The sequence below is a fragment of the Phodopus roborovskii genome, unplaced genomic scaffold (genome assembly GCF_943737965.1).
Source record: "Phodopus roborovskii unplaced genomic scaffold, PHOROB, whole genome shotgun sequence".
NCBI lineage: Eukaryota > Metazoa > Chordata > Mammalia > Rodentia > Cricetidae > Phodopus > Phodopus roborovskii.
Genome location: NW_026126540.1, coordinates 34,468,573 through 34,482,617, shown reverse-complemented (window position 1 = coordinate 34,482,617; position 14,045 = coordinate 34,468,573). Strand labels below are relative to the sequence as shown.

The window sequence follows — 14,045 nt, the reverse complement described above, 5'->3', positions numbered from 1 at the left end:
AAGTAGAATTTTTTTGTTTTGTTTTGTTTTGTTTTTTGAGACAGGGTTTCTCTGTCTAACAGTCCTAGCTGTCCTGGAACTCACTCTGTAGACCAGGCTGGCCTCAAACTCAAAGAGATCCACTTGCATCTGCCTCCACAGTACTGGGATTAAAGGCATGCACCCCTACCCCCAGTGTAGAACTTAACTCGTAAAGCTCCAAAGTGGCATCAGCTTAGTAGAAATATGGGTAAGCCATGTATAATTTTCTTAGGTTGACAATCCAGCTAAAATGTTTAATTTTTTAAAAGTCAACCAATTTATTGAATCTCCATAACTGCATCCTATATCTTCATTCTTAAAATTGATAGAACTTGGGGGCTAGAGAGATGGCTCAGTAGTTAAGAGCACTATCTGGTCTTCCAGAGGTCCCGAATTCAATTCCCAGCAACCACATAGTGGCTCACAGCATCTAAAGTGCTATCTGGTGCCCTCTTCTGGCCTGCAGGGATACATGCAGATAGAACACTATACATAATAAATAAATATTTTTTAAAAATAGATAGAACTTTATTTTTGGAATTTTCTTCACTACCTACATAGACAAGTCATGCTTTTACTGAATAAAAATATGGGTGAAAGTCATTCTGAAGTTCCAGGTCAGCCAGGGCTATACATTAAGACCCTGTCTCAAAAACACTAAAACAATGCCCATCATGCAATTTACATATCAAGACAGGAATTCTTGAACCAAGCTAGTAGATGAAATGCTACCATAAGCCCTCCAAGATGTGCCTTAAGCTCAGTTTGTTATGATCTCTGCTTTCATAGGGAAAATCTGTCATAAGAAACTCTTTTCTGTACATATCACCCATGGAACTACATGTACATTTCTTTTACAAATTAAAATCTGATGACAGGGCTGAAAAGATGGCTGAGCAGTCAAAGCAGATTACTATAAAAGTTGAAGATACCCAGAACCCATAGGGCAAATTGTCCTCTGACCTCTATACATGTACCATGGCACACTTATACACAATAAATGTAAGAAAAAAAATCTGATGACAAAGAAATGCTTCCCTTCATTCTGACTGCCAAATCACTTATAAAGCCAAATCTGAGGCTAATGTCTCAGCTCTATACTCTAAACATCTATTTTCCCATTCCAACTGACCTTTAACTGATGTTTCTTTCTGTTTTCTGGAGTTTGGTCTTAATACAACTTGCTGTCATTCTTTTGCATCTACAGCATTAGTGATATCACTGTATAAAATACAGTCAAGTGTAAATAAAATAAAAACTTGAGCACAAAGAATAAGAAAACAATGGCAATAGAACTGCTACAAATATGAATACCAACTTAAAAACATTTTCATAGTTATTATTTATTTGGTGGGAGCAGACACACTTATGACACAGTGTATGAATGGAAGCCAGTTCTCTCCTTCTATCATATGGGTCCTGAGGATTGATATCAGGACATCAGGCTTGGTGATAGGTGCTTTACCCACTAAGTCATCATGCCAGACCACTAATTTTTTTTTTAATTTTTAAAAATGTACTTACTGAATGTAATGGAGTATACTTTGTGCCACAGCATATGTGTGGATGGACGTCAGAGAATAAACATGTGGAAGTTGGTTCTCTCCTTCGACAATGTGGGTCAGGGGTATCCAACTCAGGTTTGCAAGCTTGGCAGGAAGCACCTTACCTGCTAAGTCATCTCACCAGCACTCTTTTTTTCTTGACAGTGTTTCAAACACCCTATTGTAGCTGACACTGACCTGAACACTGGGATTACAGGCGTTTACCACTGTACTCCATTTTATGTAGTGTTGTAGATGGAACTCAGGGTCTGTGCATGCTAATCTACCAACTGAGCTAACATCCTCAGGTCATGGCAGCTTTGATAGCTTGAATAAAGATCCCTAATGAAGGCAGAGATTGCCACAGAAAAACGTCCTGAAAGAGCTCACAACTAAGAAAGACATACTACGTGTTGAGACATGAGAGTGAGGAACTGTTCAGGCAAGAAACACATGTTAAGGCTCGGGATGAAAGAGCACTCAGAGAACTGCAATAAACCAGTTTTTTTTCTTCTTTGGTAAACCACTTTGTCAGAATAGAGGATGTTTCAGGAGTGGTGAGCCATGACACTGAAGAGATACTCTAGATTCAAGATCAAGAACTTTTGGACCGCTGGGCAGTGGTGTTGCATGCCTTTAACCCCAGCACTCAGTTGGAAGAAGCAGGCAGATCTCTGTGAGTTCCAGATCAGCCTAGTCTACAAGAGCTAGTTCTAGGACAGCCTCACAGAGAAAAAAAAAAAAAAAAAAAAAAAACAAACAAACTTTTGGATCCTAATCTAAAAAGCATGTCTGGAAAAACAAGAACAGTTTACTTAAAAAAAAAAAAAAGACCCTCGAAAATGACATCTACCAATACACCCTCTAAAATAATCTCCATCCCATCCTTACCCCCTACCAATTCTACTGTGTAAAATTCTCCTTTACAAGTAGGATCAATCCCTGACAGGCTACTGTGTAAAATTCTCCTTTACAAGTAGGATCAATCCCTGACAGGCTAGAATCGAACAAGGAAGGAGACATTGAGTAAAACATAAGAACTGTGATTCCCAGATTGCCCATTCTCTTCTGCATTTGATAGGTGGACTTACAAGCAGCTCTACAAGAAAATGAAGGAACTCTGAAAGCCATTCATATCACATCAAGGCAAGCAGCAACGCAGTTAAGATTTTATGTCTCCAATTGTTCCTATCACAGTTTCTAATACAGAAACAAAACCATGGAGTGTTTCAGTCCTGGCCTCACTCTGTTTCACAGAGATTTGCATTTCTGAGTTCTCAGGCTTTAAAAGCAATTCAGTTAAGAAGATACAACCAGTATCATCCTGAGCACTGAGATAGGCTTTCCAGGGCTGTGCTCCAGCCCTGCTCATTGCGATGGTCTGAACGTTCACTACTTTTAGAGCCATTTGGAGAGTGTCCGGCTGGACTTCTCCCTGCCAAGGAAACACCTGTTGATGAGTAACTTTGAGATTAAGCCATGTTTTCTCAAAATACTCAGCAGTAAGCTGGAGATTGGGGACCAGCATGAGAGCTTCAGAATCAGGAGATTCTTGTATTTCTTCTTTGTTCTCTTCAGAAATCAAGTGACCTAAAAGAGTCAGAAAGCTTTTATAAGAGATGCTCTTAATCAGCATTTTTACTTTACATTCCAAAACATTCAATGTGCTACCCTTGTACTCCTAGTACTTGGGGTGGAGGATGAAAGCAGGAGGATCAAGGGTCAAGGGAAGCCTTAGGTACACAGCCAGCTCAAGGCCATATTGTGTCTCATACACATAAAAGCAAAACACACTTATACTATGACTTCTGTCTTCAGATAAATGGCTTAAATAACCAATGATGAACTCCCCTCGCAAAAGATTCAAATTCAGGCAGCAGTCTGAAATAGCTACAGTATTTTACTTCCCACCAGTCATCACATGGAAAGCTTTACCATGTAAGGTAAACACTATTTTTACCTGGTGTGGCCAAGGATGCATTGACAGGAAGCTCAAGGCAATGACGCTCTACCTTCTGGCATTTAGAGATAGTTGCCCAGTGGGCTTTGCCATACACTGGCACCAGTGTATTAAAATCTGAAGCCCAACTATTCACAGGTCGTTCTGGCTGATCCTCCAAAAGTCCAAGAGAAGGGTCAGATTTAGGACTGCACAGGATCTGTTTAACTTTATCAATGCCAACTAACAGGAGACGATAATAGAAGAGACCTCGGTCTCGTACAGCCATGTCCTTTTCTTCCTCTGAGAGAAAACAATGAATTAAGTTAAACAAACCAACAAACAAACCAGCACCCTGCTCTCTTCCAACTTTGTGCCAACCACAAGAGGAGAAAAAAATGAAGAAGGCAAGATACATTAGAAATTATCATTTCCTTCTCAAGTCTCAGACATGATTTACCAGACCATGAAAGCTATGAAGACTTTAGTATGAGTCTCAGCAAGTACTATTGCTCTGGAAAACCTACCTATGCAGTAATGTAATAGACGTCCCAGCATGTCTTGGCACTCAGCAGGGCGTGAGAGAAAAAGGCGCATTAGTGCAGTCAGTAGCTCCATCTTAACAGCAGGAAATGTCTCTGACTTCACATTTTCTACAAAGTCTTCCAACACATAAGGAGCATTGGGGATTTTTTCCCCATGGACCCCAAGTAACCAAATAAGTGCCTGTTTCCCCTAGGAATGAGAAAATAATAGATGCTTAATATATGGCTGTCCAAACAGAGGAAACAGGAGACAGTCATGGGTTCTGCTTTTCCCCTAGTGCCAGCCGATAAACTGCACCCTTTCACTGGTGTCAACTTTGTACTGCATGCCCTGCTCCACTACTTCTCTAAAATAAACAAGAGTGAAATTCTAATGCACATGGGCCTGGGGTTAGAGATGCAATGCAGTTTGCAAAATGCCAACTTAGCAGGCGTAAGACCCTGAGTTTGATGCCCAGAATCACACACACACACAAAAATAATACTGTGTGTGAGGTCCAAAAAAAGAAAGCCAGGCGGTGGTGGCCCACGCTTTTAATCCCAACACTTGGGAGGCAGAAGCAAGTGTATCTCTGTATCTCTGTGAGTATGAACCCAGCCTGGTCTACAGAGGGAGTTCCAGGACAGGCTCCAAAGCTACAAAGAAACCCTCTCTCAGGAAAAAAAAAAAAAAAAAAAAAAAAAAAAAAGGGAAAAGAAGAATCATTAAACCGGGCCCCAAACTGAGAAAGCTTTATTTATTGATTAATCAGCATGGCCTAACAAAAGTTTTGAGTTTCCCTTTGCGCATTATAGCATTTTTTTCTTTCCTTTTTCTGCTTTCATCATCTCTTTTTGATAGTGTCTCACATAGCCCAGGATAGTTATCTTGCTTAGCCCAGGATAGTATCGTGCATAGTCCAGGCTATCATCAAACTCACTGTGTAGCTCACTGACTTTGACCTTGGACTGTAATCCTCCTGCCTCCACCAGCAGAGTGAGGGGTTATAAATGTGATCCTCACACCCAACAGGGTTTTCCTGGAACTCATTCTGTAGACCAGGCTAGCTTCAAACTCAAGAGATCCACCTCCTCTGCCTCCTTGTTGTTTTTTCAACTATGTAACTCTGGCTGTTGTGGACTCAGTATGTAGATCAGGCTGGTCTCAAACTCACAGAGATCCACTAGCCTCTGCTCCCAAGTGCTGGCATCAAAAGTGTGTGCTGAAGTTTCATCTTTCAATAGAAACTACTGAGAGAATTTCTTGAAATCTTTTTATGAAAGTGGTTATTAGAATATTCACAGACTCATCAGTGACATTTCTTAAAAGACCATCTGTCTAGGTGTCCCCACCCTAGATATTTAATTTAGCAGTCTCCATGGGGAGGAAGAAAACAAATTTCTGGAAAAAAAAAATACCATGCAGGCCAGACATGGTGAAGCACACCTTTAATTATAGCATGCAGGAGGCAGAGGCAAGCCAGTCTAGTCTACATACCAAGTACCACACCAGCCATGGTTATATAGTGAGACCCTGTCTCAAAAATTAACAAACAAAAAAACTGCCATCAACAAAAAAAACTCCATGGTGTAAATCTCTGACTCATAATTATTCAAGAGGACAGTGGTATCAAAGAATTTGTCATTGAAACTATAGATAAGTCTCCTTTTTATAATTTGTGGGTTATTTGTGTCCCAAAGAGAACCTAAGACAAAAGCAAGCCTGAGTTCCTACTTGGACCCAGGATGTTAAAAAGAGTAATCAGGTTCTATTTCAGGGTTAGGAACTGTCTCAGTGGTGGAAATAATTACCTAGCCTGAGTCTGGTCCCCAGCACCACAAAACCAAACCAAAAGCAGACCCCGTTTCAGAAGGCATGGTCCTACAATCCCTTCTATGATTCCAAGTAAAAAGAGGATTATATTCTACCTCACTGTCTTGAATGTTCTCCTCACAGCCAGGCAGGGCCTGACACACAGCTTCAGTACACTGAGGGCACAACCAAACCAGGTCTCGGAAAGTCTGCACCACTACTGCAATAAAGCCAGGACAGAAGAGCACAGGGTTAGAAGGTCCATGCAGGAAAGAGTCCCAAGAAGAGTCATGTATTTGGATTACATTTCTGACTGAATTTCTGGAAAACAGGTTTTGGAGGGGTGGTTATTAATTAATTGAGAAATGGAAGATACACATGAATTTTACACACATCAAACTGAATAAATAGTGAATAAATAGAAAAGTACTTAGTAAATACAATGCTGTGGACAAATGTGGGGTAGTGTTGCTGACAGACACTGAACACAGTCCTGAGACTGGTGGCATGAACAAGGTGCCTAAACTGCAAAATTTAAAGACACACGACACTGGCACTTATATAAGCCTCAGAATAAGGTCTTCCTAAATCCTTGCTTGCCTCACTTCAGCCTAGTCTTGGAAGCTGGATGAAGCTCTTTTTGAAGCGGTGTGAAGATAAAAGAGCTTCCTGGTATCCTAATTATCCACAGTACAGTCCTGTCACTCCAACAGCCAGAAGAGGCTACCATGTTAAATCTATAGAGCCTATGCTTCTCTGATAGCAACAGATGATGATGCAAGGACATGTTTAAGTCTAAATAATTGAAATTCATTTAATAAAAATTTTTTTAAAAATAACTACTGTTAGCTAGGTACTTGATTAAGAAAGAAAAGAAGGGAGAGAAGGCGGAGGGAGAGAGGGAGGGAGGGGAGGAGGGAGGGAATAAAGGAAGGAAGGAAGGAAGGAAGGAAGGAAGGAAGGAAGGAAGGCAGGAAGATTTACTTTTAGAAAGGCAGGCATTACCTGTAGTGATGTGTTCTTGTCGGAGACTCAGCAACTCTGTTAGAATCTGTACACACTGGTCTGTGTAAGTCTTGGCAATGCTACCTACAGAGGATGGAAAGGTGAAATTCTAGCATGTTGTTCTAAAACCATTTCTCATTAGTCAGAGGCAAACGCAAATTGCTGCAGCAGGAGGTTCATAAATTAGAGGCTAGTCTGGCCTACACAGCAAGACTGTTTTAAAAAGGAAAAACAAAGAAAAAAGACAGAGATGTTAATGATGATTAATCTTCACTGTCAACTTACTAGATTTATAACCACTATAGAAACACACCTATATGTATGTCTATAAGAGTGTTTCCAAAAAGGTTTATCTGAATATGACAGGCACCACCATGTGGGTTGGGATCCCAGAATGAACTAAAAGGAAAAAGTGAACTTAGCACCAGCATCCATCCTTCTCTACTTCCTAATGAAAATGCAGTACAACAAGCTGCTTCATGCTCCCGCCATGCTGGACTGCATCCCCTCAGACTGTAAGTCAACATAAATTCTTCTCTCCTTAAGTAGCTTCATATCAGGCATTTTGGTTATAGGAATAAGAAAAATAATTAACAATAACCAAGTCATCTTTAAAAGAAAAAAATCACTAATTACAATTAAATTAGATTCTAAGGCTTGTACAGGGAACTATGGTTAAAATGAATTCAGTTTTTTTTTTTTTTTTTTTTCAAGTGACCAAAAGAAACCTTATGGAAAAGGAAAAAGATCCCCATAACACATGGTTGAAAGCACAATAACAAAGTACAGGATGCAGTTTTTGGCCTGTTTGTTTGCTATATCACCTAGGGTGGCCTTGAACTTGTGATTATCTTGCTTTGGTCTCTTGAGTGTTGGAATCACAGGCACATAGTACTTTTGACTGAGGCACCCTTCTGGATGCAACACACTTGAATAGAAATATTACTGTTGGAGATACATGATAACAATCTTTTAAGTTTGGAAGAATTTTTACTGTCTTCTTTGCCTCTAGCAACTATACTTCAAATATGAGAGTTCTTCGTTCTCCTCTACTTAGTTTTAGCCCTCTCAATCTTAGTTCATCAGCTGTTTTCATTCTTTGAATGTTTCAAACCTTTTAGGTTCCAGACGAGAAGTCAGAAAGTCTCTAAAATTAAGGAATTACTCTGTTGATCTAAACTTAGCACTATATATAGCCCTTAATAGAAGCAAAGGACTTTTAGTCAAGAGAGATGGCTTCCACTCAGTTTAGAAACTACATGGTCTTTTGGACACTTAGCAACCTTTTTGTACCTAAGTTTCTTCATCTTTAAAATACCCACTATTCTGCCCGGTGTTGGTGGCACATGCCTTTAATCCCAGCACTCAGGAGGCAGAGGCAGGTGGATCTCTCTGAGTTCAAGGCCAGCCTGGTCTACAGAGTTTCCTCCAAAGGACTACAGAGAAACCTTGTCTCGAAAAACAAAACAAACAAAAAATACCCACTATTCTCGATTGCCTTACAAGACCATAAGATGATATGTATGTATGTATGTATCACATTTTGGATAGAAGGTAACATAAAAACAGTATAAATTTTAAGTATTGTTCAAGTTACCTATACTGTCTACCTTGAGAAACATCTGCCTTGATTTAAAACAACACTTTTCCCTTGCATGTAATCATGACCCAAAACATGACCCAAAATAATGATATTTTTGTCTCTGAAACAAGACTCATTACTACTGTCCTCTGTTTCCCTGACTGCAGTCTTTAGCAGGCTAAGCTGGGGTCACAAGCAGTAAAAGCAGCAGGTACTGTACCTATGGCAAAGATGGCGGCCTGTGCAAAGTCAGCAGCCACATCAGTGCAGTACCCTCGAAGCTCTTCTAGCACCTGCTGTACATTCTCATCATTCACCAGCTCGCACAGCACTTCCACCTTCTGTAGCTTGATATAGTGAGGCTCCGAGTAAGAGCAGAAAAACTTTTTGTAGTGACTGCTAAAGTGACCTGGCAAACTATGCAAGACTTGGCGGACATGACAGAGAGCAGCAAAACAGAGCTCACGGCTCTCTGACGAACAGGCAGCTAGCAAGGGTCCCTTGACTCGTACAAGCACATCAGCTTGTACATGGGGGAACTTCTTTGCCAAGATCAGAAAGAGTTTGGTGGCTCCCATCACCACACCTGTGCTGCTGCTCTTGAGATAGCTGTCCAACAAATTGAGAATATCAAACAGTTCCTCCTCACTCCGAGGTTGGTAGCGGAGCAGAAAGTTCAATACCTCAGCCTGGCCCCATTGATCCAGTTTTGACATTCTGTCCAAAATGAAAACAAAAGCACTACTTTAATAACAAATGGAACATTCTCCATACAACTGCCATATAGCTGTTCATCATTACAAAAGGGAGAGACAACTCTTAAAATAGATTATGACATGTTTGAATTCTTTTTACATTTTAAAACATAAGCTTTATTGTCCACAATAAAGGCTGTTTAGATGGCTCAGTGAGGAAAGGCATTTGTTACCAAGCTTGCTGACCTAAGTTCAATCTCCAGAATTCACATGGTGAAAGCAAAGAAATGATTCCCAAAGTTGTCCTCTGACTTCTAACACATGCCACAGCACATGCTTGCATGGACACGGACACACGGACACACACACACACACACACACACACACACACACACACAAATAATAATGAGGTTTTTTTTATTATTATTATTCTAAGGGGGCTGGAGATAAGGTTCAATGAGTAAGAACATGCACGACTCTCCCACAGGATATGAGTTTGATCCCCAGCAGCCAACCATATCAGGTGGCTGGCAACCACTTACAACTCCCACTCCAGGAGGATCCAACCCCTCTGGCCTTTGGGGGCATCTATTTTCACATGCAATTATCTATATACACATACACAATTAAAAATAAAACATTAATCTTAAAAAGAAAACCCAAGAAAAGTAGATGGTACAAGTCTAAAACCAAAGATATGATCAATATATTCTAGATCCAAAGTCTCTAACATTAATTTTTTTCCAGTACTGGAGACCGAACCCAAGGCTCATACATGCAAGCTAGCAATTATGTTTTGTTGTTGTTGTTTGTTTTTTCCAGACATGGTTTCTGTGTAGCCTTGGCTGTCCTGGAACTTGCTTTGTAGACCAGGCTGGCTTCAAACTCACAGAGATCCTCCTGCCTCTGACTCCCAAGTGCTGGGATTAAAGGCATCTGATACTACACCTACCACTAGCAATTATTTTACTGCCGTACTCTATATTGTACACCTCAAATTTCAGGTTTTCTATATTTTTCCTAAGGTTTATTTATTTTTATTTATGTGTAAGTATTTTGCCTATATTTAAGTGTATTCATGCATGTCTGGTCCCCCTAGGAGGCCAGAAAAAGGTGTCAGATCCCCTGACCTAGAGTCATAGGCCGTTGTGAGTCACCATGTGGATGGTAGGAATTGAACCTGGTTCCTCTGGAAAAGCAGTCAGTGCTCTTAACCACTAAGCCATCTCTCCAATAACCCAGATTTTCTAAATTATAAGATAAATGGCTCAGTTTGGGGGGACATAATAGGTATTACAGAATGAATTTATCTCCACAGCTTGCTTCTACCATCTTTACATATCAAAAAAAAATTAAGTCAGATAAGAGAAATTTTCTCAATAAATATGAGGAAATTAATAATTGCAGTAAACTGGGTAAAAGTGTTTGCTATATAAACCTAATGATTTGAGTTCTATTGGAACTGACATGAAAGCGGAAGTAGAAAGTCACCTCTTCTAAGTTGCCTATTGATCTTCATACTTTTGTTGTAGCATATACACAAACCCACATCACCACCCCCATGATACACAATAATATTTAGTTTAATTCATCAACAAGATCTTACCATGATTCATATCTCATAATAAAAAGAGCATCCAAACCTATTTAAGAGATGGTGGGCAATGGGCTTATTAATGACAACACCTCCTTCCTGTTTTAAAATTTCTTCTAGAGACCTCAGACAGTTCACAACCACAATTGGATCCTGGTCACGCAGGAGACTGTATAACTCATTGACTAGAGCACCATCTAAAACAAAGATCAAAGATTACAAATAAAAGAAAACTTGAGTCATAGGGATAGAAATAGAGTAGCAGCTCTAGGCAGACACAGTTACATCTCTGCTAAAACAAAAACAAAAACAAAAACCAAAGGCAACAAATAACATCATTTTGGGTACTAGACAGGACATCTAAATTAAGAAATTAATTTCTTTCAAAGATTGAAATAAGGAGCTAAAACAAAAACAAATAAAAACAAGCATCTGATTTAGAGAGACATACAGTCATGGAGAAACATTATTACTTTCTGCCAAGCAACATAGTTTTTTCTTCCAAAATTATATACAGCAATAGAGACACAAAAAAATATTGGGCAAGGTAGATGCTCTTACCCACTTCAGAGTCTCCATGAAGATTATGCATCTTGGCACAGCCAAGGACTGCCACTCTTCTGACATAGGAAGCCTTATCCCGCAGACCATTAAGAACAGGCTGTTGGATATATTCCTGCACACCAGGCATCCTAAGAAACACATCCTGTAGTGAGGCAGAGCTTGAAATGCTAGTTTTGACATAAGTAAGCTCTTCTTCAATTAACAAAGGTTTCATTTACATTTAATAATTCATGCCTGAATTTATCTATCTGATCACAAGAAATTGGAGGGGGGCTGGAGAGATGGCTCAAATCACTGACTGCTCTTCTAGAGATCCTGAGTTCAATTTCCAGCAACCACATTGTGGCTCTCAGCCATCTGTAATGAGATCTGATGCCCTCTTCTGGCATATGTGCAGGCAGGTCACTATATACATAATAAATAAAATAAATCTTAAAAAAAAAAGAAAAAGAAATTGGAGAAAGCCTCTATCAAATTTAAAAAGCCATAATTTGGCTTTTCTTTTGGAATAATGCTACACAGCCAGAACAAATTATTACAATAATAACTGATTAAACCTTTTGTTTTGTTTTGTTTTGGAGACAGGGCTTCTCTGTGGTTTTGGAGGCTGTCTTGGAACTAGCTCTTGTACACCAGGCTGGTCTGGAACTCAGAGATCTGCCTGCCTCTGCCTCCCAAGTGCTGGGATTGTAGGCATGTGCCACCACCGCATGACTCTGATTAAACATCTTTAACCGAATGAAATTTAGAACTATTTTACCAAGATAAAAGTTTAAAACCATCTTTAATAAAACCATGAGATACAGCTTAGAAGGTCAAAGCAAGGGCTGAAAATCTGAGTTCAAGGAAGAACAGTATTTTCCTTAGTATTAGGGAACTTAAGCTGTCCTCATTAAAAACCTGCTAACTCATTAGCCACTCAGGACCAGGCAAGGGATAAAGTGCTCACCTGAGGCTACACATACTCCGTAGTGCCAGTCCTCGAACCATTGGATTGGGGTCTGAGCAGTCTTTGCATAGTGTATTGATGGCCAAGAGTGCCAGATCTGGTTTCAAAGGTGCATATGTGCCCATATACAGATAAACCAACTTTTTCTGAACAATATCAACAGTGGCACTGGCCTTCACCATTTCCATGAAAACACCAGACATGTCCAAACCCTGAGTCATGTGCCTGTAAGGAATACAGAGAGCAGAAAGAAGTAAAACACACAAGCCCCAGTCTGTAAGAGGAGTTTTATAATAAGTTCTGGTTATCTAAATTATGATCCTTCAGAGAGCTGTAAGTAGGTCTACCTTGTCTATTACATCACACAAAACTTCCTATTATGGGCCTGCAACTGTTGCTCTGTGTGTTCAACACTGTTGAATCCTTAGTACATTCCAATGAAATGATATGGGGATGGAACATTCAACTTTAACATTCCGGGGATATGCTATGGGCACATCTTTCAAAGTTATAGGCTGGAGAGGGAGATCAATAGTTACTTGGTAATTTCGTTGCTCTTGCAAAAGAGCTGGGTTCAGTTCCCAGCACCCACATGGTAGCTCGTAACCATCCAAAACTATAGTTCCAGGGTGCCTTCTGGCATACACAGGCAACAGGCATATGTGTGATGGACTTACATATGCAGGAAAAACACCCATACACTCATCTTTTTAGAAAGTAAAAATAAAAAGCTGGCCATGGTGGTGCACAACTATAATCCCAGTACTCGGGAGGCAGAGACAGGGGGATCTCTGTGAGGCTGAGGCCAGCCTGGTCTATATAGTGAGTTCCCAGGACAGCCTCAAAGCAAAATAGCAGGTTGGAGGAGAAGAATGCTGGTACTATTTTGGTCATATCTTCGAAAAACTATCCAGGTAGAAATGCCAAGCAAGCAAGGGAATATATAGGTCTCAATCTTTAAAAAAATAAAAAGGAGAACTGGCAGGTCAGTGGTGGTTCACACCTTTAATGCCAGGGCTCAGGAGGCAGAGGCAGGTGGATCTCTGTGAGTTCAAGGCCGGCCTGGTCTACAGAGAGAGTTCTAGGACAGATTCCAAAGCTACACAGGAAAAACCCCTGCCTCCAAGAAGAGAGAGAGAGAGAGACTATTGTAGGAAAGTCATTGAACAAGGAGTCAGCAGTGTAACTGCTGAGCCTGACACGAAGAAAAGCTCTCAGCTGGATAGGGAGAGTGAATTGACAATCCAGAAATGCAGTCTTAAGATACGGCTGCCAAGTTCATTTATTTACTTTTTCAGTGTGGTTGCGGGTAGAGAGCCCAGAAGGGAATTAGAAGTCGGGCAGGATGGGGAAGGTGGGGGCGGGAGTTAGAATTCTAAGGTGGGTTGGTGATACCTAATAACGCGCTGGATGACATTCCGGTAGCGCAGCCTATCAGTCTGAATGTGAGGGTTACACAGAGCCTTCTTCAGTTCCTTCACCACGTCCTCGGAGCCAAGGTATGGCATCCTCGCCAACCGTCACGGGACAGCTTCCACCGACCCGTGGCGTAGTCGTGGGCTCCTTCTAGTCCCGATGTGGGAGCCTGAGTAAAGGAAATGTGGGTCAGTGAGAACACTAAAGGCGAGGTGTCACTTGGCAGCGCCTTCCCCATCGCGGAACACTCCATCCCTCGGGCCTCTGCGAGCCCGGACCTTGACCCTTCAGGCACCGACCCAAGCCCCGCAGGCCGTTCGCTCTGTCCAGCAGACTTCCTCAGCTCTGTAGGCCCAGTCAGGCATGCGATGCCCCACCAGCGACAGGCCGACTTATCAC

General features: G+C 40.9%; 1 protein-coding gene across 2 annotated transcripts; it reads right to left on the bottom strand.

Moving 5' to 3' along the window:
• Positions 1 to 2,715: 2,715 nt before the first annotated feature.
• Ap4b1 (adaptor related protein complex 4 subunit beta 1) lies at positions 2,716 to 13,969 on the bottom strand. 2 transcript variants are annotated; one of them, XM_051198777.1, is made up of 11 exons: positions 13,946 to 13,969; positions 13,626 to 13,815; positions 12,231 to 12,455; positions 11,279 to 11,409; positions 10,767 to 10,914; positions 8,649 to 9,145; positions 6,847 to 6,930; positions 5,958 to 6,061; positions 4,032 to 4,239; positions 3,526 to 3,807; positions 2,716 to 3,155 (listed from the first exon to the last, which is right to left on the bottom strand). In XM_051198777.1, exons 2-11 carry the CDS (start codon positions 13,736 to 13,738, stop codon positions 2,728 to 2,730), a joined length of 2,220 nt encoding a protein of 739 aa, XP_051054734.1. In that variant the 5' UTR covers positions 13,739 to 13,815; positions 13,946 to 13,969; the 3' UTR covers positions 2,716 to 2,727. The 2 variants fall into 2 exon arrangements, with proteins under 2 accessions (XP_051054734.1, XP_051054735.1); XM_051198778.1 differs by lacking the exon at positions 12,231 to 12,455.
• Between the last annotated feature and the right edge of the window lie 76 nt (positions 13,970 to 14,045).